The following is a 27,392-nucleotide window of genomic DNA, read 5'->3' as shown; positions in this document are numbered from 1 at the left end:
AAAAAAAAAAAGGCAGTTAATTCACTCAGGTTTACCATGCAATTTGCATATTTGTAAAACTATTTTTAGCTAGTTATTTTTAGCTAATTATGACCCTTTGAAAAGATCCTGAAGAAGCTGACAGAATTTAGAGGAAAACAATAAAAAGTTGCAAATAACCATTTCCTATGCTTCTCTAAAGCTTTAAAAGTAGTTAATTTTTTTTAAAAATCCAGTCTCTGACCACAGCATTATTCTCCTTTATTTCTTAATTTTCTTGCTTTATCTCAGTCTTCTTCCTCTTTTCTTCTTTCCATCTTCTCCAAATAAGATTTAACAGTAAGCATCACTACAAATTACTCAAACAGGACCCTACAAAGGAAGTAGAAACAATATAGGAGGAAAGAAAAAAGAAGTGAAGGTGACCGGCAGTACGAGTACACTGTAGTTTAAGTATAATGCTGTAATATGTTGTAAAATGACAGCAGTATCTGCCAAGCAGTGCAAACACAAATCTAAATCTGCTACATGCACAGGATCCTATATATATATTTACGTTTGGGGTTTTTTTCAAATTAATTCTTTAGAGTTTTGAAAGCAGCAGCTGATGTTGGACAATTCTATTTGCTTACCAGTTGCCACTGCTTATGGGTTTCTAACATGTTAAACCAGGCATAAAATGATTTTAAATGGCAGATTCTGGTCCACGGCCAACTCTGTACTTTGTCAAGGCTTCGCTAATGGCCCAGATATGCAATGCCTCTTATATTCTGCAGGAAATCCTTCCCCTGCTCCAGTTCCCAATTGCTTAGAAAACACATAGTGACTTTTGGTGTTGCAGAGCTAGAGTCAGCACACAGCAACTACTCCCCAATGCCTGACCTTGTGGACAGTGAATTAATCAAGGTCTACTTTGACTAGACTCAAATTAATTATATAGTCCTTTGTTAACTATGATATTCACAGAGTAAACATCTTAATGACCAAGTGAGTGTAATTCATAAAATAATTACCGATCATCAAAAGGATGCAAAATTTTCACAAAAACCCTGTAAATGAAGGTTGTTTGGGAAGCTGGTCCCTGCAAGCAATTTAGGTGCTGCATCCAGCTCCCATGAAAGAAATCTTTGTAATATGTCTACAAATCGCCTGTTGGGAGAACTTGCATCAAAATAAATAATCTGTCTTCAGCTTTTTAGGGAAGTACATCTAAGCTTTACAAATGAGTTTGTATGCAGAGAGGAGTACGGATGGGTTGGAGGACGAGAAAGAGTGGGACAGGTTAAAAAAGCTCAGCTACTGGCTTCAACTTGAAAAGCCACAATAACAGGCTGAATGAGGCAGTAGCAACTGAAAGAAGACATATCTGCAATTGCAAAAAGCAAAATCAGGATTAGACCAGGCTCTGAAACTGAGCCAGATGTGTCATTAGTTTCTGCAACTGAATCAGGTATTATGTCACTCTGTGCATCTCCTTTGAAAAGCAGATCCTGTGGAGAGGGATGCGCTGAAGGGCAGAATAGAAGAAACACAAATTTAAGTGAAAATCCTCACCACAGGCACCTTTTAGCAGACATGGCAAGGGAGGAATTATGTAGCACAGATTACAGAACTCTCTGTGGGGGATTCTCAATAGACTAAGTAATAATATATTTACATTTCATATAGAACCAGGATTATGCAAGAATGGACCATATTATTTAAATTAGATAAACAAGAAGGAAGAAAGAAATAACATTAGCACTAGACATTCTACCCTAAGATCCACAAGCTCTGCGAAATGCATGGCATGCATCAAACTTACCCCCCAATAGCTCCACGTTTCTACTTAACCTGGTCCATGTATCTGGAACCTGTCCTGGTATACATAAATCAATAATCATAGTAATAAACCAAAACTATACACACACATACACACACTCACTCTTATATAATGATAAATTAATAGTATAGTATCCAATAGAGAAAGGCCATTGTTACTGTGCAGCAGTTGCAACTTAATATTTTGATATAGCGGTATCATAGAAGAAAATATATTCAAAAGGAAGTTTTCACACTCAAAAATTCAGAGACCAAACAGTTTCTGTAAGCACCTATATAATTAAAAGAACTGAGGAATGTCAACTATCAATGAAAAAATCTGTTACAGAATAAACTAGCTTCACCAAAATTAACACGTTGGACTCAATGATCTTAAGGCTCATTTCCAACCTAAACAGTTCTAGGATTCTAGGATCAGAGATAGTTAAATATAAACCACCATTCAGCCTTTCATTCAGACATACTTTCTCCTCATAATAAATGTATACCTGGAGTCCTGATCTCTGATGAGCTCACAGAAAAGAGGGGGGCTCTGGTTAAATTGTAAATAAAAGCAAATATAAAAATATTTAAATAAGTTTTTTTTTTTTAAATCAGTAATATTAGTCATAACAGATTATTACTCCTGACCTTCAAAAATACCACAGCTTCAAGCACAGCAAAATCTGGATTTTGATAATTTATTCAAATTCTATCTTAATTAACAAATACTGCATGCTACAAATAAAATGCTCTTGCAAAAGAATGAAACCAGCTTTTGAATTTGGTTCTACAGAAGCAGTTAAATATATCATTCACCCACAGCTGGGCCAACAGAATAAAGTCACTGTAGTTTCCCTCTCAATATACTATTATGAATACTGAAGACCTCTTCAATTTCTGATGCAAACAGTAACAATCTATTCTGGAAAAAGACCACAACAGATTTTCTCAGTCCTTTTCATACACTGTGGAATACTGTTTATCTGTTCATTTGTTGATTTTCAGACACATACAAGCTAGACTATTAGGCTTAATCATGGTTAAAGCTACAAAATCATGAAAACTCTCTGTGGCACTCTGAAACTAAATCACAAGCAAAAGAAAAAAACAAACCAAAAAACCCAACCCAAACAAACAAATCAAACCCTGAACAACCATAAACCAAAGTATGCCAGGAAGCATTCTGGAAGATGTGATTCTTTATCCACAGATTGACCATAATGGAAAATACAGATCTTGCAATATTACATATGAATGGGAATATTTTGCCTTCTGCGAAGATATATTCAGCATGCAATTAAAAAAAAGACCAACAATTGAGAGTATCCAAAAAAAATGAAAAAGCCTAGAAGCAAATGCCTCTGGATTACTAAATGATACAGGTTAGGAATAAATTAGAGGACTGAGATTAATATAACAAGAGTCTATAAGATCTGGCCCAAGAATTATCCATAAAGCAAAGAGATAAAGGCCCACTTCAAACTTGCTGAATTTCACCTGTACCATGTCACTCAATTTTCAAGCATTCAGTAGGGCCATTCCTAAAGATCCATTTGTACTCTAAATGTATCACCCAGACACAGTACTGATACTGGAGTGGAAAAACCTCCAAGAAACACCATTTAATTGAAATGAGAAGAATAATGCGACTCTCACATCAAAAAAATGTTCTACAGATTTTTTTATTTTTTTTTTTGCAGAATTTGCTCACCACTGTACAATAAAAATGTAAACAGCTCTTAATATTCAAGCTACAGCTATGCCTCCAGACATGCTATTGTGACCGGAATGGAAATACTTCGAGTCTGTAAATGGACTGCTGCCAGCTTGAAATGTCAGAAGTGGCATAAATAGGACTAAAACCTTTATGCACAGGATTTTTACTCCCAAAGAATGAATACCCATACAATGAAGCTGATAAGGAAATGCATAACCAGGAAGGAGTCAGATACTTAAAGGTTTCTACACAAAAAAATATCACCCTGTCCTTGACCCCCACGTGTGCAGCAGCAACAAGGCAAGTCCCTGGGGTCCCAGCTGCTCGCCCCATGGACCTATACCCAACAAGATATGGGAGCCCCAACCACAGACAAACCCCTCCCCATGGACACCATTGCCTACTACAGGAGTGCAGCCAATTATCCCTACCCCATGTAATCCCTCAGCACCATTCCTAATCAACCTCATCCTTCCTCAAGCTGCAGATGAAGCACCCTACCCTGCCTCAAGGCAAGGAATCAGCAGAGGCCAGCCAGGGGTGGCATGATAGGTCACCACTGTCACCCCTCCAGCACAAGATACTACTTCTCATCTCCTTTTCACTTGCATCAGCAGAAGGCTGTGCCAGCAGAAGTGTCCCCACTAGTTACCTACTTGTTGCCTGCGCGAACAGCAGCATCTCCCAAACAGCGGCTTTGAGAGACTCCACTGTGCTGGGGCACAAAGGGACTTGAGTAAGAGGGAGGACATGCAAAGCCCTTGCAGTAACGCCAAGGCTTCAATCCTTAACACTACACCACTGAAAACTTCAACCAGGGCAGAAGCTGAGTCCTGCCTCCCATCCCAGTATGCAAGGCATCCATATAAAGAGTAGGTGTGTGGGTGAGTATAAAGAGAGGAAAATACTCTGAAACACTGCCCAACAATACCACAGATAGATAGAACTGATTCAATACCAGAGATGTCAAATGTTTGAGACTTTAGTCACATATCAAAAGATAATGGGCAGGGAAGGTTGCCTTTTTAAAGTACCAGCTGGTTCTGAAGTCAAATAATTGAGCTGAAAATCTCTGGTGATGATGATAGCAGCTTCTAGCCTGCAGGGATTTTCAGGACAATCTGAATACACCACCCCCAAATCAAATAAAACTAAAAGCATGGTCTTAAAAAAAAAGCTTCAAGGTTAAAAAAATATAGTAAAATACAGGCCTTTCCCATATATGGCCAAGGCAAACCTCAGCACAGAACTGCCATACATCTAGGATGTGGGTAATGATATGCAACACTGCTTGATGAGGGATTTCTTCCCCAAAGTTAGGTGAGGAAAATTAAAATTAAAAAATTCTCCACAAGTGATAGAGATGCTGCTTCTGCTTTTCTCCCCTCAGGCATATTATGCCTTCTTTAAAATAAATAAGTAAATAGATAGATAGATAGATAGATAGATAGTAAATAGATAGTAAATAGATAGATAAATAGATGAATGAATGAATGAATGAATGAATGAGTGAATGAATGAATGAATATTTTTACAGCTAAGTAATAAAATGCACTCATTCCCATTTATCTAAAAACCTTTGATGCAAGGACATCGTATGTGACGAGTAATTCAATATTTAGTATTATTATGTAGCATTCAGTGAAGCACTCAGCAGGAATCAGAAATACCTTCATAATAATCCCTTCTATAAATTACGTTTCATGACAGATTGCATGCTCCCAAACTTTCCCTCTCTTCAATTGAAATATGTGTTTGCAGTCTTCCACTTAAATAATACACTTAGCTGTTTTATACAGGATAAATTCGGCTTATGTGACTGAAAATGGCAGAAGCTAGGTATCTGCTCTTAAAATAATTACAAAAATTCATATTCTTAATGGGTTTGATTCTTTCTGGGTAGTTCATAAGCAGAGTAAGACTTGTATCTCCAGAAACACTGATACACTATTCTCAGAACATTATTTATTGTTAAAAGGAATTTCCAACCTAACTCTCTCTCTTGCCTTCAAAATGCTTTCAAACATCACTTTGTTGTTGTGATAAAAAGAAAATAATACGTAGTTGGGACCATCACACTTTTGTGACCGTTCTGCAGCGAAAAATTACCTACACTGAAAAATCTATTTCAGTAAATGTGAGTACTTGAGACCTTTATATTTGCCTCCTCCTAAGCACAACAATTTTAAAAAACAACACACAGCCTTGTAAGTTCCCTTTAAATTGATAATTCACTGTTTTACAGACCATGGGCAGGACTGCCCAGGAACAGAAAGCAATACAGCAGCGCAGTCAGCACGTAAGCACAGCAGTTCGCAGCTCTGACTTATCAGTAACAAGCAGGGCTTCGCCTTTAGGGGCAGAATTTAGCCCACAATATAAACTGCAAAGGTGGAAACGTTTACAAAAATCCCTCCTCAGGCACACTTTAGAGAAGCAGAGAAGGATCTACAGCTCTAAACTAGTCAGGATTTTTGCTTGCATATTTTTGCCAGTAAAACTTGAAGCCAAATTAGCACTGCAGCCATTGTGCGCATTGAAAACTGCTACACAAGTATGCTGGATTTACAATAGCAACCAGGAAACTACTGACATGCAAAATAAACAATTCCATTTTAATATTTGCACTTTCTTTCTTTAAACTAATTGTCTTTAGTTGATAATTCTTGAAAATGTTAACTAGCATAACTATGCCATTGTATTAAGTATACATATGTGATTATTTAAGCAATTCTCACCAAGTTGAGTTCAATAATCCATTTCCATTTGTGTTCTGTTCTAATGGGATGGGCACTAGAATTCAACTGAAAACAAAACAAAATAAATGTCTACTAATTAAAAATAATCTATGGACTGAAAAACAATCCGGCACGTGACTTTAATGTTTGACATATAAAAACAACTTACCAAAAAAAAGGAAAACAGTATGTACAGTTGGAGATATGGATTGTTTATGGTACTACTTTCCTGAATGTTTCTGAATTTTTATCTTCTTGTTATTCCATTCACAGTGCTAAAGAAGAAAAAAAGCCTTCTTTCTTCAGTTGTCCTCATCAGTTTCTGAAGTTTGTACAAGTTGTTGAGGTGAACAATCTGTTTGATTTCTCAAGGTAAAGCTATTGTTGTAAATAATGGATAAAGAAATACTATTACAATGTAGTCGACTTTTATAAGGTTTGTCATTTTGGTTGTTTTTTTTTTTATTTTGTTACTATCAAACATGTGAAATCTTAGATTCCACTATATATTATATTCCTTAACATATTGGGCAGAGAAAATGAAGCAAAGCACGGATTAGTGACTTCTTATGACAATAGGATGGGTTTTAACTTTCCCTTTCTCCTTGATTGCAACTCAAAAATCACAGCTAGACCTAGCAACATCATCACAGGAAACTCTAGTTCATCATCTGTTTGCATCAGGCATAAAATCAGCCTTATTATGGTACATAAAGCGAACAACCTCAGTGTTCTGAGTGCTTGCAAAAGACTGTCTTCATGAAAACTATGTAGCCTCATACAAATTATTTATTTGATCTGACAAGACCTCAGAGTTGTTGCATAAAATTAACTTTCAAAGCTGATTGTGATGCTCATGTGATTTTGGTAGCACATACTCTTGAAAAACAGTACTGAAGGTGATAGCTGTAACATTTAAACCAGCAGCTACTGTTCTTGACCAAAATCGAAGACTCTCAGTATGTCTACACCAGCAGAGCTGGATGCAACAATCCAAACCTCTTCTCTCTTAACTCCGAAAGAGCAAGTTGGGAAACCCCTTACGGTATAGGTAAAGAACAAGATGAAGTCATGCCTGCAAGAAAATGGCCCTGGTCAGTGAAAGCACATGTATTTCAGAGTAACTGCTTTTATGTACTATGCATGCGCAGTTCCAGATTCCAAACATGATTCAGGAAATAAAGGTGACTCACATGTAACACATGTACCTTCCATATATCCTCAACAGTATTGATTCCACATACATATTGATTCCACATGCATTGGGACCACTCTGTTGGTTCCACTCACCTTGACATACTTTGGAAGATTTCTTGAAAAAGAGCTAACCGTTTCTCCAAACTAAAATTTCTGTATATAAACTTCTGTCTTTATTTCCCACCCTGAGCTTTTGAAGTGCTTTGCACCTGAAAACTGATCCATTTCCTGCAGGATGTTTTGCATTAAAGATTTGTTTTAACTGATGTCACTAAGTGGTTAAGCAAATAGAGATTGCACACACCTTAATCTAAATAAAAATATTTGTGTAAGCTTTGTGTATTATTCATGGTACAGTTTTGCCTAAAGCTGATGTAAATTATAACCCTGTTCCCACAGTAACATGGATTAGCTGTAAAGCAGTACATGTACTAGCTGTAAAGCAGTACATGTACCTCCTAACCTCCTTCCAAATCCACTTTGCCAGGAGTTGGAACAAGCATGGATCCATCCAATTAGCTACATGCTAATGTAACTGGCATCAATGCATGTTAAAGTACCAGAACTTCTATCCCTTCATATTCAAAGGCATTGGCTCAATGCATATTCTGCAGTTAACAAACATATAGCCTATTTATAACTGATGAACATTTTAAGTACTCTAAAATTTAGATGCGGTGAAAGGTATGTGTATGTGTGTATCCCACTCCTACATCTCTGGCGCCAGCATTAAGGAGAGCACTATGTACACATGCATTCACTTCTGATTATCCAATAAAGTTAAGGGGAAATCTTTTGCAAATAAGAAAACCACTTTCATAATTCAGGTCTGCCATATTAAACCTTACACATAATATCTCTGACTAGTTCATGAATAATGCAACCAGTTTTCCTTCACATTTTTGGTCAGGAATTGAGAACAGTCACAGTGTGTTGGCATTCTTCACCACAATCCTTAGTCACATTAAACAATCCTTTAAAAGTCAATTGTGAAATATTCATTAAAAAGTATTTAACTTCTTTAACTTACTCATTTTCTAACAGACATTCCCTATATTGCAGTCTTTCAGCACTAACATTTAAGATGGTTGCCTCATGCCAAAAGTCTGTTATCTAGTGTAATTTTAACTATTTTAGTTTAGTAAACTAATCTAGTCTAATTCAATTTAATCTAGTCAAATATCTGATACAAATCAGCAGAAACATTTACCTTATTTTTTCTAAATGGATTTTCATTTTCCCTAGTGCCTCAACTTTTTTTCTGCAAAGCAGCAAACTACAATGGAAGACAATAAGCAGCTCATCAGCACTTTTATCCTACAATGTTCCCTAATGTGTTGTTAAAACCTCTGAGTTTTTTGCATTAAAACTTTCATGTTAGAGATCCCAGCCATTTTTTATTGTTAGAGTATAATATTTTTTAAGCATTAAAAGCTGCTTATCATACTGAAAATCATACTACTCAAGGTCAGAGTGCACATAATTTGTTGGATAAAAGTACAGCAATTTTGTAGAAGTTGAAGAGCTCAACAGAGTTGAGACTTATCTTTCAAGTCTATAGATAACATTATGGACAATCCCAAAACAGGGCAAGTCTAAATCTAGATGATATCATCCAGACTGTGAACCCTGCCAGCACACAGCTGGGGCTAGCATGTCATTCAGGATTCTCCATGCCAAATTCAAAACAAAGAAGTATTAAAATATCGTATATTAATTGAAAATGGGGTTCTACTGCTAAGTGTCTGGAGATTTATTACCTTCTTGGAAGCACACCTAGTACATAGGACAACCAGCTTCACAGCCCATGCATCCTTGACTTGTCAGAGGTGGCTTTTAAAAAGCTGTTACTTGCTCAATTAATTTTGAAGTATGACAAAGCTGATGTTCTCCCAACACACACCTACTTTGTTTCCTAAAATCATATTCTTATTACAAATTCTCATTACTCCTGCTAACCCTAAGTAGAAGAGGGTATAATAAAACAAGACATTATTTCGTTACCATCATTTTGTGACTAGATTATCCCATCATATCCTCTGGCCGGCCAAATGCCATCTTGCTCTACTGGTACCTTTCCAAATAATAATGCAAAGATCTTTTCCCTGGTCTACTGCTTCAGTGTATCCCTTTGTGCATCCCTCCAGTGATTTCATCACTTCCACCAGCTACTCTTCATCCATCTGTTTCCAGCTGTACTTCAGCACTGCCTACCAGGACCCTCTCGCTTTATGTCTTATTGTCTCCTTCCTGCTCCGTGAGAGAGGATACCAATCACCTACTCTTCTCAGCTCCCAAAGTACACTTCTTAAATTTCCAGAACAAGCAACTCTATGTTTCCTTTCAGGTCAGCCCTTCTGTCAGGAAGGAGGGACCACAAAATACACTCCATTATAACCTTCTAAACCCCTGTTCTCTGGGCAAAGATGACAATGTGCAGAGACCGATACATCATGCCACTCAGTGTTGTTTTCTCCGTCTGCCTGTCCCCACCTAGGGACTAGGGCATCAGTCTTATTTTAAGGATGTGGGCACAGAATATAACTCAGCTGCATATGAAGATTAAATAGATTATTGTCTGCCTTGGTGAACACTGTCCAACTGCAATATATTAAAATGTATTGGCAAAAAGTCTTCAGACCTATGTTTTCACTCCTGGAAGCCATTAACCAAGAGCCCATGCAGATTCAAGTACAACTTCTCATCGAAATGGCAGACAGCTGTTTTATTTATATAACACACTATTCCACTGGGTGTCCATGTCCTCAGACATGACTAGGGAGTGTATCTTACTTTGTGTTTGCATAACAAAATGGGGTCCTTATCCATAGGCTCTGAGGCACTATTGTGATAACACAGTAAATACTGCTATCACTGCCCATGGAAATGCACTCCACGTGTTTCATTCTCTGCATCAAGCTGCCTTTTCCATGTTGGCTCTAAGCTCCTTGCATTCATTACATATACTGAGACAACTGAAGCATCTGAGTTTTGGTTGTTTAGTGTGGGTTTTTTTTAAAATTACAGAAATGAAATAGCAGACATTCTTAATGAAAGCCACCCAAACTTGTAAGACACACATCATTTTAAAATGGCAAATCCTGAAAAAATAAAATGGTAAAATGGTAGAGAAATAAACAAATTACTAGCATGGAAGAAAATTATTATCAGTTCCTTTTGCAAGAAAGCAGAAAAGGACACACTGAAAATCTGTGACAATACTAGCACTGCGGAACAATGGGCTCTGAAAGAAACATGATTCTGCCTTTGCCAAATTATAAGCCTCTGAAAGGCATATGGTGTAATTTTTGGAAAGTCTGAATGCTTCCTGTGCTGTGGTCTCTATTTGTACTCCTGAATGGTTATCTTGTAAATAATATAGAAAAACATCATGCTCCAGATGACCTGGAGTACTTGGGGTCTGGCATTAGCACTGCTCTGCACATGGTCATAGCTCTGCGAGAATCACAAGACAGAGGAAAGCTTAATGCTCAGTGTCCCTCTGGGACACAATATATATCCCACCCAGCAGAAGAAGGCATTTATCAATTAATTCCCTCCAGTTCTGCAGCAGCGATAATGTAGAGAGAGCCTGGATGGCTACTTCTCTCCTGAGATCTTTGGAGGGACACATTGACCCTGCAAACCTGGGATGAGCGTTACAGCTATGCTGCGATCAATGCAAACTCCATCTCCTCTCCCTGCAAAGCAGGAGAGGCTCAGGAGGCAGACAATAAAAATGAATGATATTTTGTTCTTCCACACTACACATAGCAAAGCACATTCTCATTCATAAGCTCTGCAGCAGACAAGTTCCAGTCCAGTGCAAGACACTCCATCCCACACAGTCACCTGTGGAACTAAATGCTTCTTATGAATCTCAGGGAAGATGTTCCCACATGAATGTATCTACATGTATGGAGGGGAGAGCATTAGTGTTCCTATCCCAGGTTTGGGAATTTTGTAGTTGTTTTTGCAGTATGCATACAGTGCTCCAAATTAAACTGCTTCCATTACAGCCTCTCCCCCAACAGCAGATTTTATCCTTAAAATCCAGATATACACCTCTCAGCATGCCCCACAGGAACAGATATTTGGGGATGAATGGTCCCACTATGACTACAAAAAGTCATGGATAGCATCTCTTACTTCTCTGAGGGACTGGACCACATGAGCCAGCCTGTTTCCCAGGAGTAGCCCTGATTATGACTGTGGGTCATTGCAGCCCAACTTCAGGCATTTTCGATCCCATATTGTAGATCAGTAAACCTGAACTCCACCACTGCTCAGTCTGGCTAAACAGTCATATTGCCCCGGTTCAATTTTTCACCAACCACTGCTGTGCTCTAACTGCCAAGCCCTTCACCAAAACTCCAAACCACACAGACCAAGATGGATGGAAAGCAAGAGGCAATTTGTACCTTCACGCGCTCTCATATTCTCCTGGGGAAAAAGGCAGTCACTCACCATATGACTTGAATATTATATCTTGCAACATTTTATTAACTGCCTCACTGTCAGGGAACTGTTCCAAAATTTGCTTAATAAAATTCATCATGCCTGCTAAGCCATGGGATGTGCCCAGTGCACAAAAAACAGAGTTTTAAACATTTTTCGTTCACTTCACAGAAAGCATGTTACATACCAAATTTGTAGTCATAGTTCACATCCTTATATGCAGTCTTCACCATTTGTGGTCTCCCTACATGAAGAACAAAATTAGACCAGCATATGCTCAGCTATGTTTTGGCTATTAACAAGGTGAAGGATGTCATCAATACTACAGCAGATCTGGCACCAGTTAAAGCAAATCTGCATAGATGAAGCAGCAATCATTAAGGCTTTACAGACTCGCTTTCCTCCAGAGTGTCAAAAATCCTCCCCATATGCCCTCAAGTGCTGGAGTTCAGGTTTGATCTCTGATTTAGCTGAAAGATGTGTAAAAGCAGGCACAACATTATCCATTGACTAAGTGCCCGAGACAGCCCTGTGTGTTGTTTATTCCAGTGAGTGCATAAAATATCTTGCGGTCATGAAATGTGTCAGAATGATGTTTACTTTGAACAGAAATATACAATTATCTTGTTCATAAAGCAGAAACCTCTCTCTCAGCAAGAAAACTCAACTCATGATATTTCTGCAAAGAAATACTGCTACAGGAATCCTAGTGCACCTTTGGGAGGACAGTATTTTCCTTTTTATTTCCCTCCTTTTTTAAGCATACATTTAGCTGTTCTATTTCAGGAATACAAGGGAACGGCTACGTAGTTCAAAATGAGAAAAACTATATTCCGTAGAAGCAGATTCAATTTTAATTACAAAGCAATAACAAATCTGTATGGACACAATAGGAAAACAGAATTCATTAAACTGGCTTCCTCCTGGATTCATAACCTTTCTTCATCACTCAGCCTGCAGGATATAACACTCAGAATCCTCCTCCAGCAAACATTTTGGTTTCTGCGTAAGCAGTGAATCCTCTGGAGACAGAGGAGGCAGAGAGAGGTTAGAAAATGCAGTTCCTTCTGTATCTCTCAGAGAAGTGCCAAACATTATGTAGGGCACAAATCAGCTCTGCAGGTTCACCATGAACATAGCTCTTCTTGTCTTCTCTGAGTACTGTCAAGTCAGCAACTTAGGAATTTCAAAAAGGATTTACATGTCACCATGCCTACCTGCTTGTTCTTTAAAAAAACCAAGAAACTAGGGGGGGGGGGGGGGGGAACCCACTTTGATGCAGTGAACAGAAAAAAGAAGTTCTCTCCTCCACAGATTACTTGTGTGGCCAAGACTGAAAGCAAAGAGGTTTGCTTCACAGACAAAAAAGGTAATACAAATAATGCTAGTAAAACTGAGACAGGCAGCAAGTAAGAGAACCACAGAGGTCAGTTTGGGGCAGAAGAGGAGTGAGCACATCACAGGCGTAACTAGCAACCCGCCTGGACATCAAGGAGCATACATTACCTGGCCATACCTGCCAACACCTGGTACAGTTTTCATCTTTCTTGGAGTACCACTGAAGCACAGCTTGGCTAAGAAGGAGGGCACCAAAATTGCTATTAGAAATCAGTGCCCTCAAAATGACCAAAAACTCCACCTGTGGATGGTGAAGAGAAGAAAGAAGGAGATGGCTCCTCAAATCCACATCTGCATCTCCCCTTTTATTTCCTAATCAATACAAGATACAGCTAACCAGAGCTATTAAAAGCAAGTTACTGGAAATGCATCAAATGCAACAAAAGTTCTTCTATCCTCAGAATATCAGTCGTATATGGAAAAAATGAAAAGAAAATACTACTCTTGCGGGTTTTGGATTACAATGATAGGTCTGATCACAAAGTAACAACAGCATAAATATTCACAGAATAAAAAAAAAAACAAACTGTAAAAAGACAGATGTTGGCGCTATGAATGCAAAAACATTCAGTTTGTATCTATTTTTTCAGGACACGAGATATCCACTGAACTATTTATCACCTCATGACAGAAAACTATGTATCATTTCCTGTAAACAAGATAGGATGTCTAAATTCTAGTACAACAAAAAAAAAATTAAAATATGTGAATATTCATACAGAAGGGTATGTTAGTGGTGCTAAGAGTTTTAACAGGAAATTCATCTAGGGAGGAAGGGAGGTTTAGTTTTCAAAAATTATTTGTTTCCTCATGCTATATGAAAACCCCTGCAGGACACAGAAACATTTCCATTATTCCTGAACCACCTCAGTATCATTCAGGATTTCACATAACAGTGCAAATGTGAAGAATGGGCAAAAATCTGCACTATAAAGACTGAAAGTGCTGGATCTCAATTTAAAAACACGTAAATTCCATTAAGGCTTTGGGAAAGAGAAAAAAAAAATGTAATATTAGTTGAGAGTGATCAGCCTAGCAGGCCATGAAAATAAAGATTTTTCTGATTTTAAAATTGATGAAAAGAAATTAAATTGGTACGAATAAATTAGTTAATGAGCAACAAAGTGAAGAAAGTAAAGTTTCTAAGGTACAAACTGGTTATTATAAAACCTGATTGCTATAAATGGCAGTCAGCAAAACAAAGACATACAAACAATTAGGATACTGTAAGAGCCTTACAACTATACAGACCATTACAGGTAAATTACAGGATGTATACAAATACGCAGATATACACACTACCCTGCGCAGAGATTATGTTACCAAGAGCAACAAAATTACAACAAGTGAGTCAAGATAGTTCACTGAGGCAGTAAACTGAAAAACAAACAAAAAAAAAACCCAAAAAAAAGAAAAATAAAAAAAGGAGATCTAACTGGTGAGTGAGATCTAATTGCAGCCTTCCAGTACCTGAAGGGGCCTACAGGAAAGATGATGAAGGACTGTTTATCAGGGAGTGTAGTGACAGGACAAGGGGTAATGGGTTTAAGCTGAAGGCGGGTCAATTTAGATTAGATGTTAGAAAGAAATTCTTTACTGTGAGGGTGGTGAGGCACTGGAACAGGTTGCCCAGAGAAGCTGTGGATGCCCCCTCCCTGGAAGTGTTCAAGGCCAGGCTGGATGGGGCCTTGGGCAATGTTGTCTAGTGGAGGGTGTCCCTGCCCATGGCAGGGGGTTGGAACTAGATGATCTTTGAGGTCCCTTCCAACCCAAATCATTCTATGATTCTATGATTCTATGACGGCCTCAGTAGGGTATTGCAGGAGCCTGAGTTTAGGCCTGGTATTGATATCTTCATCCACGATGAGGAAGGCAGTGAGCTAAGAGCTGCAGAAAGGCAGGAGTATAAATGAAAACCAGTGAGTCCGCAGGGCAGAATTACAACTTGTATTTCCCCTCCTGCTCCAATCCAAGCCCCCGTGGCTCTTGCTACATTCACCAGCTGCACGAGCCTCTAACAGAGCAGGGAGACAGCAAGTTATTTATACAAACCTAACTACAACAGAGCTCACCTCTTACCACTTTAAAGCAAACATGAAGTAAAAAATAAGGAGGGAAACAGATTAGAGTACTAAAAATTACCTTAGCAGTTGGGATCATAGATTTATGAACTATGTGTTCTTTCACTGGAAAGAGTTTCTAAGTAACAGAATAAGACAAAAAACAGGTGCAAAGGCAGGAAGGATGTAGTCAATACTGCCACCTTCTCTGCAGTGCACCACATAACTGCAGGAATGTCTACACAACAGGAGTCTTGATCTCTTCCCCACACATACCAGCATCCAACTCCTGCAATTTCTTCTTCTACAGTAACATTTTTTCCCCTGTTATTTAAGTTAAAACTCAGGCCAACTATACGAATTACTTTGTGCAATCTCATCACCACAACATGAATTAAGCATTCCCTTATTGTGTTTTCCCTGAAATTACACCATAAACTCTTCTGGGCAAGATACAAACCGCCCTCTGATTCTCAAGAAGTTACAGGATGAAAACTGCTAGTTATTTGGTGTATGTAATCCATGCACAAAAAATAACTAGAATTGTCCTGAACACATTGTCCTGAAACTGCGTAGATTATTGTTCATTTTTCACTTAGATGCGCCACTCTTTTTGCGTACCAACTGCCAGACCATATGAGAAAACTAATATGGAAATCCTGGCAACATGAGTGGATTCTCCAGTCAAAACAGAAAAGCCTTCCTGGATCCGCACCTAGCAACTGGCGGGGGCACCACAAGCTGCTGGAGTGATTTCATGTGAACGGCTGAGTCTGCACACACTGAATCACTCACGGCACCGTCTGTAAAAGCCTCTGCTGTTTCCCTCCTTTTCCCAGGATGGAGTGAAAGAAAATTCACACAGAGCAGGAGCAAGCAGGGACAGTGTGTTTGGTGCACTCCACCTGTTGGCACAGTGAACGTCTTGGGATATATCCTTTAAGTCTCCTAAGTTCAGGCTGGCACTGCGCAGCTTCAGAGTTCAACTCGCACCCCAGGTAACTGTCCTATCTAATGCAAGAGCAGCCATCACTCCCTGACTGCAAAGTTATTTATCTTTGTTAACCGATTTTAAAGTAACAGAGTGAAAGTGAAGGATCAGCTGTATTTTACTCAGAAAAGCCTAAAGAAATAGGATTAAAAGTACATTCTGTAGCATCTCCGTGGCGTGCACAGCACATAGTTTTTTGCAGTTACTGTTCAAAGAAATAACCACGTCATTTCTCACTGCACTATAGGGCTTGGAGTTTGTGTGTGCAAAAATAAAACCAAAAAACCACCAATAACTGATGTCCTGATCTCCTGATCCTGCAGAGAACTTTTGTATTAGATTCTGTTGCTAAAAGCATTCAAAAAAACCCCAAAAAATCAAGAATCTGTCATCCCAGAAGAGATTACAGGTTCATATCCAAGATTACAGCCACAGATCCTAAACACAGCTACTTTGTAAGCACCTACTAAAACTAGTGGTACTCCTACTTTAACTACCACTAACTGTTTAAGATGCTGTGCACAATGCTTCAGATTTTCCACTTAGAAGGACGGTGTAATGAACACAGTTACCATTTCACGTGTTTTAGTATCAGAACTATAATATATCTTTAGTCCTTCGCAAAATATTTTTTTCTTTTTTCTTTTATTCTTTGAAAACAGAGATTGCATCCACACTAAAACTACTAAAACCCTCCAAGCATTTTGGAGTGTTAAAATCCACCACCCATGCTAGCAAACTGTTAGGGCATTGCCTGACAAAAATCCGGTCTGTGCCAATTAGCATTCTTGCTGACCAGTTCCTGGGCATCGCCTGGGAGATAGAATGGTCCAGGAACCATTCCCAAAAGGCAGTTCACACACACAGACACTCTGTTTCGGAAACAAAAACATTTGACTAGCCTCCAAGCCTGGAAACAATACAATACACCATTACAGTCCGAATTTTATTTATCAATTTCCACAGGACTTCACCGTTAACTTGAAATCGTGACTGTTCTTTAATAAATTATTAATAAATTCTTTGCTTTCATTTCATAATCCCATTTCTTTTTTTGCTTCTGTTGCAGTTAGTTACATGAAAGACCAAAAAAGTGGGCATACAGACTGAATGAATGAAAAGGTTTTTACACCATTTTGTCAGAAACACACAAAGTTATGTTTGCAACATATGCCTTTTTATAGTAAGTTTACATATTACAAAATGAAGACAAAAAATGGCCAGGCGCAAATCTTGATTTTTGTTATTTTTTTAAAGTACAATTCTCTTACAAAGAGTGTTGCTATGGGGAAAATACCATTGTGAGATAATACATTTGCAAGGAGCGAAGCATGTCTTCAATCCAGATTGTTTACTTCTTCCTGGGGTTTAAGTAAACAAGGGAAAAATAACAAGTGTTCTTAATGAAGATGTTGACTCATTTAACAGTTTTCCAAAGGAAGCCTTTAAAGAACAATCATTTTGCAGCCACTTAATACTTACTTTTCTTACTGTAACTATCTTGAATGGCCAGATTTCCAATTACTGCAGGAGTTATTTATGTTTGTGAACACTTCTGCTGAAAAAGAACTCATGGCATATAGCCCATACCTTCTCATTTCTAGCTGTGAGTAACCTTGGGAAATTTTATAGATATACTTGACCTTATACAGAGTGGTATGATCCATTTTATCTCAAGTTTCCAGCATTACTTTCAGTCAGGGGAAACTTCTCCTCTAAATGTAAGAGTACTAGAGCATCAACATTCATTCTTCATCCCTGGGTCCTCCTTAATTGAGTTTCTCAGTAACTCCCATGAACAGCAACCATGAATAGGACGATTGCTATTCACACTTGCCCTACTACTGCCATAATTAACTGTGAGCTGGAGAACAGCATCTATCTTGACAGCACACTGAAGTGGCAAGAGCTGATTATCAACACACCTCCATCAAAAACAACATGTTAAACCCTGAAAAGAGGAAAACAGGAACACTTTTATGAACTGAGTGCCTGTAGCTGGAAAGAATAAAATAAACTGACAATAAGAAGAGTGAAGGAAGAAAGAGTGTTTGGGGGCTTTTTTTTTGGGGGGGTGGTGGTGGTTTTTTTTTTTTAGTTTTATGCCAGAAAGAAAAAGATTTACTATTAGCTTAATTACTGCTGAACTATTACAATTGTGTTTTCACCAGCAGACAAGGAGTTAAAACAGAGTGAGAAAAGGTAATCTGATAGGAACAAAAAGATGACTTGTAAGGTCTAGAAAGGGTGTCCAAGAAAGCAAGGCTAGGGAGAAAAATGAGGCTGTATTTAAGCAAACAAAGAACAAAGAACAGACAAGCAGCCTCGGCTGAAGGAAGAACTATGAGGAGTTATTTTCCATATGCAGCAGGGAAAGACACAGCCGAAGTCATCTTTAACAGGTGATTTCTTTTACAGGAAAAGGAGAGAAAAATTATCTGGATATTACGAACCTTGCCAACAGGTTGATATTATCCACAGCAGGGAGTGGAGCGAGAGTGCAAAAAGAGAGAGAGAATAAGGAGATGAAGAGAGTCATTTTCAGTATGTTTTATTTAATGAGCCAAAATACCCAGAAGGACAGAGACCTGTGCTACAGAAAACAAGCATTTTATCACAGAGAGAATTACTCTCCGGTCCTCCCAACCTACCTGCTTTTTTGAAGGGGGAGAGAAAAATCAGCTGCAGTTTCTCCCATTCTTTATCCTAAGCGTTTAAACCTTGAGTTTTTAACATACTGTCTGTTCTGCTGGACTAGCAACAACCATAGAGGCAAAATCCAGACTCCCTATTTCACATTCCCATAGAAAAAGCACTAATCTCTTTTTTCGTTAAAGGTCATTTTAGGAGAATTGATATACATTATTAAACCATTCCTGACCTATACAGAAAATTCAATCTAGGCAAATACAACCAAAAAGTGAAAATACAGTACTTCCTCACAAATGATTCATTTTGGCTCTAATCTTAGGCCAATTAATTCTGCCAAATCGCTTCTCAGCTGCCTCCTATATTAGATCTGTATCACTGCACTGAAGATGCCTAGACAGGCGAGAGCCTCTCAAGGTGCAAGAAGCCTCATGAGATGCCAAAAGCCCTTTCAAGATGAAAGAGTGTATGAAGTTCCTACAAGCAGAAAGCACCCTGTATCTCCACCTCACAGGATCAGGCTGATGATTTGCAGTTTGGAGACCTAAGCTGTGATGCATTCTATTATTGATTTTCCAGTCGCCTTTCCAGTGCCAATAGCTCCACCCCTACTGTTCAGCTAGTGTCCAAATACGCATGACAATAAAGAATGTAAAAATTTTTATTCAAAGCTGTAAGAAAAATGAAAGGCGAGTGAAATTGAAAAGATTATACTTACATTTTAAATGAGTATTCTTTTAGCTTGTCCCTGTTAACTAGCTAACTTTGACAATACTTGCACTTTTCATATTTTCACTGCAGCACCAAGCGTCACCAATACACTGAAATACTTATCATTTACACTGTATTTACTGAAATACATGTTTGTCTTCAACCCTGAACTGGGCAAATCCTTAAGCACACATCAAGGTTCCCCCACCTTTGTTTACTAGCAATCAAAACATGAATTACTATGCCAATTGCAATACACAGGAAATACACAGTGACAGTGAAAGGCAAGATATCTCTATCTTCATGATACAGAATTTTCAGATTTTGTTCATTAACCAGACAACATGGAGTGTGGAAAAGAACTAATTCAACATCATTAATAAGCTTTATCCAACACAAAAGCAGTTCAGCTGCAGTTTAGTATATGTTGGATAAAATCCTGCATAAGCCAGCTTCGTAAATATTTTCATTTAAGAATAACAAGAAAGAACAACAGAGTTTGTGAATTGGTAGCAACACCTAAGTGTTAGACATAGATATGTGCTTTTCCCCTATCAGAGATATAGAAAACAGTTAAGCAAATGCTGAGTTTCACAAATCCATTAAGACAATTAATTTCTTAATTTATAAATGAGAACTCGCAACACCCCACTAACTTTCTAGTAACAGTTTCTACTCCTAGTTTGCTTTTCAGCCCTGGAAGGAGCTAAGAACACATCCATAAGTGCTATTAAAAAGAAAACATATTACTGCAAATTTAATCAAACACTTGAAATGACTGCAGAGGTAGCTTTAACCCATAGGCTTAGCTTAACTCTCACCAAGAGTACTTGTAGTAACTGTACAATTAGAGGCTCAAGCATGAAGTTAGAAATACAAGCCCTAGTGTGTGATTTCTGAAATGTGTCAACAGAACATGGTACAGAATCCATCCTAACTTGCATTTCTTTCCTCATCTCGCCTTACTATTCTGAACCCTTACAGCGTCATCCCAGCAGCTCAAGGCACTTGCTGGTTACGCTTCTGACATTGCTTACAGGATAAATATAAATTCACTAAATCTTCTGCCTGCTGTCTACATAATCCCTTAACCTTTCCCTTTCCACAGCTATGGTTCTCTGCCTTCTTGTCATCTCTGGCCTCTCTGCTCTTCCATTTCTTATGCTACTTTCCCTTTCCCATTTATTTTTCTGAATCGTCAACATTCAGCATCTCTTCACAGTAAGATTTATGGACACTGCTTTTTTACCTCACAGCCTGCTTCAGCATTTTGTTTTGGTTTTTACACTTAATTGAGGGATGGGAATTTTAAACATAGTTCTTTGGTTAACAGATTTCTATTAAATTTAGCATCTGTCTGCAAGACACAGGCCAAGCAGAAAATATAAAGCAAGAAGGCAAGTTTCCAGTCATCAATGTGCTACAAAAGGAACTAGACAGGACAGTGTATGTTACATGTAAAAGCAAGGGAAAGTCAAGCTAGTAAATTATTAGCCAAATTAGTATTAGTATTTAAACTGCACAGAAACTGCTCCTGAATCAAGCTTAAAAAGACACAAGGCCATCTTACACTATGGGACCATCAGTGGCAGAAAGAAATGAGCCTTCTCAGACTCTATCAATCACCCTCATTTTTAGTTACGCAAAAGAAGGCAAAAGATTTAAGAACAGACACGAGTAAACCACAGCTTTGTTCTGCTTGTTTTCTTCCTGGTTTCTAAACCGGTTTTTAAAAATTATGTCTTCTCCTTGCTCAAAAGCTGTACACACATAGAAATACAAGTTTGTTCATTTAAACAACAAACAAATAATCACTTAGATACATACCAAAAAAATCAGTAGTGTATCCAAGGTGATATTTTGGGGGATATCTATGTAGATTTTTATTTCGGAAAGCTCACACAAAGCAAAATCTGTGTCATTATAAAGGCCGCATTACTACACAATTTTACATATGGGCTGAGGCACAGGAAGATCCAGTCATACAGTATTTCTACAAATAAACACACAGACAGCAAAGTTCACTACCACTGTCAATAATAAGCCCCAGCTGAGAGAAAAGCCTCCTTCATGCCAACCTTATCTCCAGTTTTGCACAGCTGGACCTGAACAGCTCAAGGAGTAAAGCAAAACTTCTATTAATTTAAACATTAACTGTAGTATTTTTCTAGAGTGAGCTTACGATTTTGTATTAGCCTCATATAGAGAAATAGATTTACAGTTATAATGGTTACTAATACACACTCACTCATGTTTTTAAAAAATTAAAGGAACAGTAGCATGCTTGAGAGTCACTTCAGTTAAATGAGGTATACTGAAGCCCGTGCCTTATTTAAAGCATGCCAGTGGCACCGCTGAACTCAAGGTGTACTTACATATTTAGTAACAAACAGTCTAACATAACAGGACCTTGATGTTTAACTTTGCTCACAACTGAAGTAAGCACAAGTAATCTTACGGAATAAGCCAGGGGAAAAAAAAATCCTTACTATTTAAGATGTTTAGGCTATTGTTCCTAAAAGGTTAATTGGATGCATGGAGTTGTTGCATGAAGCCTGCAAAAATGGGAGTAAAGTGCCCATTATGTCAATGATTCAGAAAGCAAGTATCTCCATAGTAGCTCCAGAAAGGAAGTCTTTCTGCTGCCCCAGACATATTTCCAATAGTTTTGAAGACCTACTTCCCCCCACTGCCCTCTTTCAAGCCTTGGTTCTGAGCTTTACCAGGCAGGCTGCACAAGCAGGTCAGTTCTCTCTCTGGCACATGGAAACAGACAGTGGCCACTGGCACTTCGGGCTGTTTTCCATAACCTCTCCATTTTAACACTGCCACTGTAACTTCACCGTGCTGCTGCTGTAAGACTGCCTGGCATACGGGTCCCAGAGAGGCTTCACAAACAAACAAAAAACATGGGGAAATAAATGTCATCAGAAGAATTAGTTAAGCATCCCATGGGCCCCAGCCCTTTCCTATGTCTGTCACCACTTCAGCTAATTTGCAGTCACAAAGTCTCTCAGATGAGGAGGACGACACACTGAATCCCGACCTTTGAGCTGCAAACCTAGCCTTGAGCAACATGGTGACCTACATGGCAGCTGCATAGCTCAATAACTAGTTGGCTGGAGTCTGCAAATGCATGATTCATCTCTGATTCTCCCCACGCTACCCCTTATGTTGTCACTAGACTGCTATAAGACGTAATTTCCAAAAGCAGGCTCTATTAGCCTGTTGGCCTGCTTGAAACACTGCTTTATAAGAACTTATAATGAAAAGAAAAAAATATTTTATTTTCCTTCCTAAACACTATGAAATCTACACAGGGAAAAAAAATATATCTATATGCAGCATCTAAATACATCTGCTCCCGCTTACTTTTCCTAACACTACCTCCCAATGTTTTAGCTGAGTAACATACAATTCTGATTGCACATTTTGTAGGGCCAAAGATCTACAGTGCATCCTCAAAGATTTGAATTAGCAGACATCTCTGCACTGAAGTGGTACTGGAGCCTTCTGATACTAGCCCACATGTGCAAGCCATGTGCTGGAAAAAGTAGGATTTGACAAAACTTAATGCACTAAAATGCAGCAAATCATCAGCTACATGCATCACCACCCATACTAGCTGCATTCCTCCCCTCCTTTCCCCCTGAAAATGCACAGCCAGAATTTCAGTTATCACCGTTCCTTCCTGCATCCCATGTCCTTAAGAGACACTGTTGGCATTTCTCAGTGTTGTAGAATTAGCCTTTCTTATCCTCTTAATGACCAAAACACAGCTGTCCAACATGTTCCAGCTGACACAACCCTGGCATCTCTGCTGTTAACCCAGAGAGTTAACATCATCTCAGCTATTCTGTCCCACTGAATATGCATCAATATGCATATATATAACTAACTCACAACTTTTTTTTTTTCCATTCAAAAATAAAATTGTAACATTGTGAAAGCTCCTAGCAAGTTTTGTCCGCATTACGCAGTTCAAATACAAATCTGATCAAGAGGCTAAAGACAAAAAGTTGAGTGGTTTGGGATTTGTTAGTCTAGTGTTTTAACAGCTGCACACATACAAGAGGGTAAATAAATTATACAGCTAAATTATATCTCCTCTGTATATACAGTGATAGGTAAGGGGTAGCTAGCTATAGATAGGATTAAGCAGTTCAAATCTTGCGGCACAGGAAAGAGTGAAAGGTAAATTAGAACCATGAAATGTCATCATTAATTGCAAGTTTCTGCTGAAGTGTCCAAAAATGAAGTAGTTCCTCATACTGGGATCTGCATTTACATGTTTAGAATTTCAGTACCTGAAAATCCTAGGGGGAAGAAAAACCCGAGCCATTCCCACCTTTTAAATATTTTTGCTCAATGTGCAAACTCAAGAAAACAAGTTCTAGATGAGTTTATAATAGAGTTCAATTTTCAACTTTTAGAACTGTAATAGTTAAAACATTTTCAATTGTGGCATAAAACACTTTTCCCCTGCATGCATTACATTTGGAATGAGCCACAACAATGCAATACAATTCAACTGGTTCTGAGCTGATTACCTCACCTTGCACAATGTAACACCTAAAGTAATGACTGTTTTTTTCTGCCCTGTAGGCATCAAAGGGCCTCTCTTAGCACGTGTAAATCTGTTGAGCAAATCTACAAATCTACAGAGCTCTAATGACAATCTCAGATTTTTACTTTAAATTCACCATTGTTTAAAAAGACTAATTTTTAAAGATGCCAAATAAGTTATGCAAAGATTGCATTAAGCTTCAAGAAAAGACTCTGAAGGCCATTCCGCTTCTTACCACTAAAGCTATGATCTCATAACCATGCTATCCATTAACAAGAGCACTACAATGATAAAAGTACAAAATGTTTCAGTAATTTGCTGTTACTTCCCTGCTATATGCTGTTTGAGTGTAACTATACACAAGTACAGACTGCGAAAGCAGTGGCAGAGAGGGATCTGGGGGTGCTGGTGGCAGCAGCTCAGCGAGAGTCAGCAGTGTGCCCTGGCAAACCACATCCTGGGGTGCACCAAACACAGCGTGACCGGCTGGTCAAAAGAGGGGATTGTCCTGCCGTGTTCAGTGCTGGTGTGGCCTCACCTCGAGTACTGTGTGCAGTTCTGGGCCCCACCAGTTAAGAAGGATGTGAAGGCCCCTGAATGTGCCTAGAGGATGGCAACACAGCTGGTGGAAGGGCTGGAAGGCATGTCCTGTGAGGAGCGGCTGAGGACTCTGGGTCTGTCTAGTCTGGAGAGAAGGAGGCTGAGGGGTGACCTCATGGCTCTCTGCAGCTTCCTGAGGAGGGGAAGTGGGGAGGGAGGTGCTGAGCTCTTCTCCCTGGGATCCAGAGACAGGATCTGTGGGAATGGTTCAAAGCTGCACTGAGGAGGTTTAGACTCTACATTAGGAAGCATTTCTTTACCAAGAGAGTTGGTCAAACATTGAAACAGACTTCCTAGAGAGGTGGTCAATGCCCCATGCCTGCCAGTGCCTTAAAAAGAGGCATTTGGACAATGGCCTTCATAACATGCTTTAACTTTGGGTCAGCCCTGAAGTGATCAGGCAGTTGGACTAGATGATCGTTGTAGGTACCTTCCAACTGGAACTATTCTATTCTGTTCTAGTATTAAATGGCTCCATTAGCACTAATAAAAAACAGAATTTGGTCCAAGCAAAAAATGTAGCTTGCATCTCACAGCACTTCATTTTTTCAGCCATAGTTGGTCTTTGTACAAGACCACCACCTTGATTTAAAGTTGTGGATATTTCATACTACCAGAGAGACAGAAAGACCAACTGTGAGTGACAAACAACCTCCTAAAAGATCACTTGCATCCTCTGATCTGCATGCCAAGCTCATCTCAGTGATTCCATGAATGCCATGGAAATTTCAAACAGAGTAACTTGGTTTCTAATGCTTGCAGTTTAAGAATCGCTAAGACTTCCGTAACACTACTGTTTGGGTCTTGTTAGGACACCTAAAATGCCCCTGCTTGCACACACTACAAACGTTGCTGCTCCACCAGAAATTCACAGACTCCTTAATCTTTACCTCCTTATACTTATTACTTGAAGGAATAAAAGAGGACTAAGTAATTAAAAACAAGGACTACAGCAAAGTTGCTTTCTTTCCAACTGCACAACTACAATCACTGAAAATGCTTCTGTAAGTTATCTTTCGCCTTAAATTAAGAGGAAAGGGGAGCAGCAGTTCGTTTTGAACTCTGCCCACTGTCTCAGTAACAGCGTTTCCTGACAGCGCACGCCGCGGGCCTTGCTCCCAAGGCAGGGCTTTCCCGGCACCGGAGAGCAGGTCCTCCCTGAACACCGCCTCCGCAGCAAGAAGTGCCCACCGGGGCGCTCCGTTACCGCGCCGCGGGACGGGGAAGGCGCCGCCGGGGTCTCCCTCCTCGCCCGGGCCACCGCTCCCCGGGGGCGCCGCACCCCAGCGGGCTGCTCCGGCCCGCGGGGACGCCGTGCCGGGGCACCGGAGCACGGGGAACCCCGTGGCTCCAGCAGCGTCCGGGCGGGCTCCGTGCCGTGTTCTGCAATGCCGTGGAGCAGCGCCGGGAGGCGGCGGGGAAGCCGCGGCTGTCCGCGCCGCAGGTGCGCGGAGACCAGCGCAGGGGAATGGGGCGTGCGGGGAGCTCCTGCCGCGGCCCCGCCGAGCAGCGAGGAGCCGCCGCCTGAGTCCCGGCCCAGCTCTGCGTCCCCCGGGCCGGGGTGCCGCTCCCCGCCGAACCGCCCCGCCGCCCCTCTCCCCGCCGGCACCTGGATGTGGCAGGAGATCTCGGAGTCGTCCAGCAGCCGCACGGTGCATTTCATCTCCGGGCTCAGAGACCTGATGCTGGAGCTCCGGAACCGGATCATCCCGGCAGCCCGCCCGCCGCTGCCGCCGCCCCGCAGGCAGCCGCAGGGGGCCAGCCTGCAGCGGCGCCCGGCCGACCGCGGCACGGCACGGCACGGCACGGCACGGCGCGGCGCGGCGGCGGCGGCGCCGCCCCTCAGCCCCGCGGCACCCTGCCGCCGCCCGCCATCCGCCCGCCCGCCGCGGCTGGGGCCGCCGCTGCGTCAGGCTGCGCTCCGCTCGCCGGCCTCAGCATCCTCCTGCGCCCGCCCCTGGCACGGCACGGCACGGCACGGCACGGCCCGCGGGGGCACGTCTCCGCCCTCACCTGCTCCCCCCGCTCCTCTGCCCCACCAACCCCGCCTGGGCTCCCCGCGGTGCTACGCGCCGTCGGGCTGGGGGGAAAAGGCAGCCCCGGGAGGGAATGGTCAGCGCGTCGGTTTGCCTTCCCCGCCACGGGCGTGCTTTGCCTGGTTTTGAGTGCACCTGAGCGACTGGTACTCGCGTGGGACTGCCCTGTGCCCCGAAAAAGGGAGACATCCCCTCGGCTGCCGGCGGGGGGTGAAGTCCCCACGCTGCCTGTCCGCCCATAGCGTGGGTCTCCGGGGTATCCCAACACAGCCCGACGCAGGAGGAGGACCCTGTGAAATATCTCGGGGTTTTTTGGTTGTTTTTGGTGGTGGTGGTGGTAGTTTTTGTTATTTCTATTTAAAAAAAATTACCAAAGAAGATGGGTGCACTGTAAGAAAACAGAAAAAAACCATAATGCAACTTCATGTAAGAGTGCAAGTCTTGGAAACTTGTTTCCTCAGGGAAAAAGAATGGACCATTAGGGAGGA

The 27,392-nt window shown here is 40.5% G+C and overlaps 1 protein-coding gene across 2 annotated transcripts in view; it reads right to left on the bottom strand.

Moving 5' to 3' along the window:
- Window positions 1-26,769, bottom strand: part of FRMD3 (FERM domain containing 3) — a 146,306-nt gene extending 119,537 nt beyond the window's left edge. Inside the window, exon 1 of one of the 2 annotated variants that reach the window (XM_075740815.1) lies at window positions 26,478-26,769. In XM_075740815.1, coding sequence (XP_075596930.1) covers window positions 26,478-26,576 — 99 coding nt within the window. In that variant the 5' untranslated portion in view covers window positions 26,577-26,769. The remainder of the gene's footprint in view (window positions 1-26,477) is intronic. The other variant, XM_075740814.1, reaches the window with a different exon arrangement.
- Between the last annotated feature and the right edge of the window lie 623 nt (window positions 26,770-27,392).

The sequence above is a fragment of the Balearica regulorum genome, chromosome Z (genome assembly GCF_011004875.1).
Source record: "Balearica regulorum gibbericeps isolate bBalReg1 chromosome Z, bBalReg1.pri, whole genome shotgun sequence".
In the NCBI taxonomy this organism is placed as follows: Eukaryota; Metazoa; Chordata; class Aves; order Gruiformes; family Gruidae; genus Balearica; species Balearica regulorum.
This window is presented reverse-complemented; position numbering and strand designations above follow the sequence as displayed.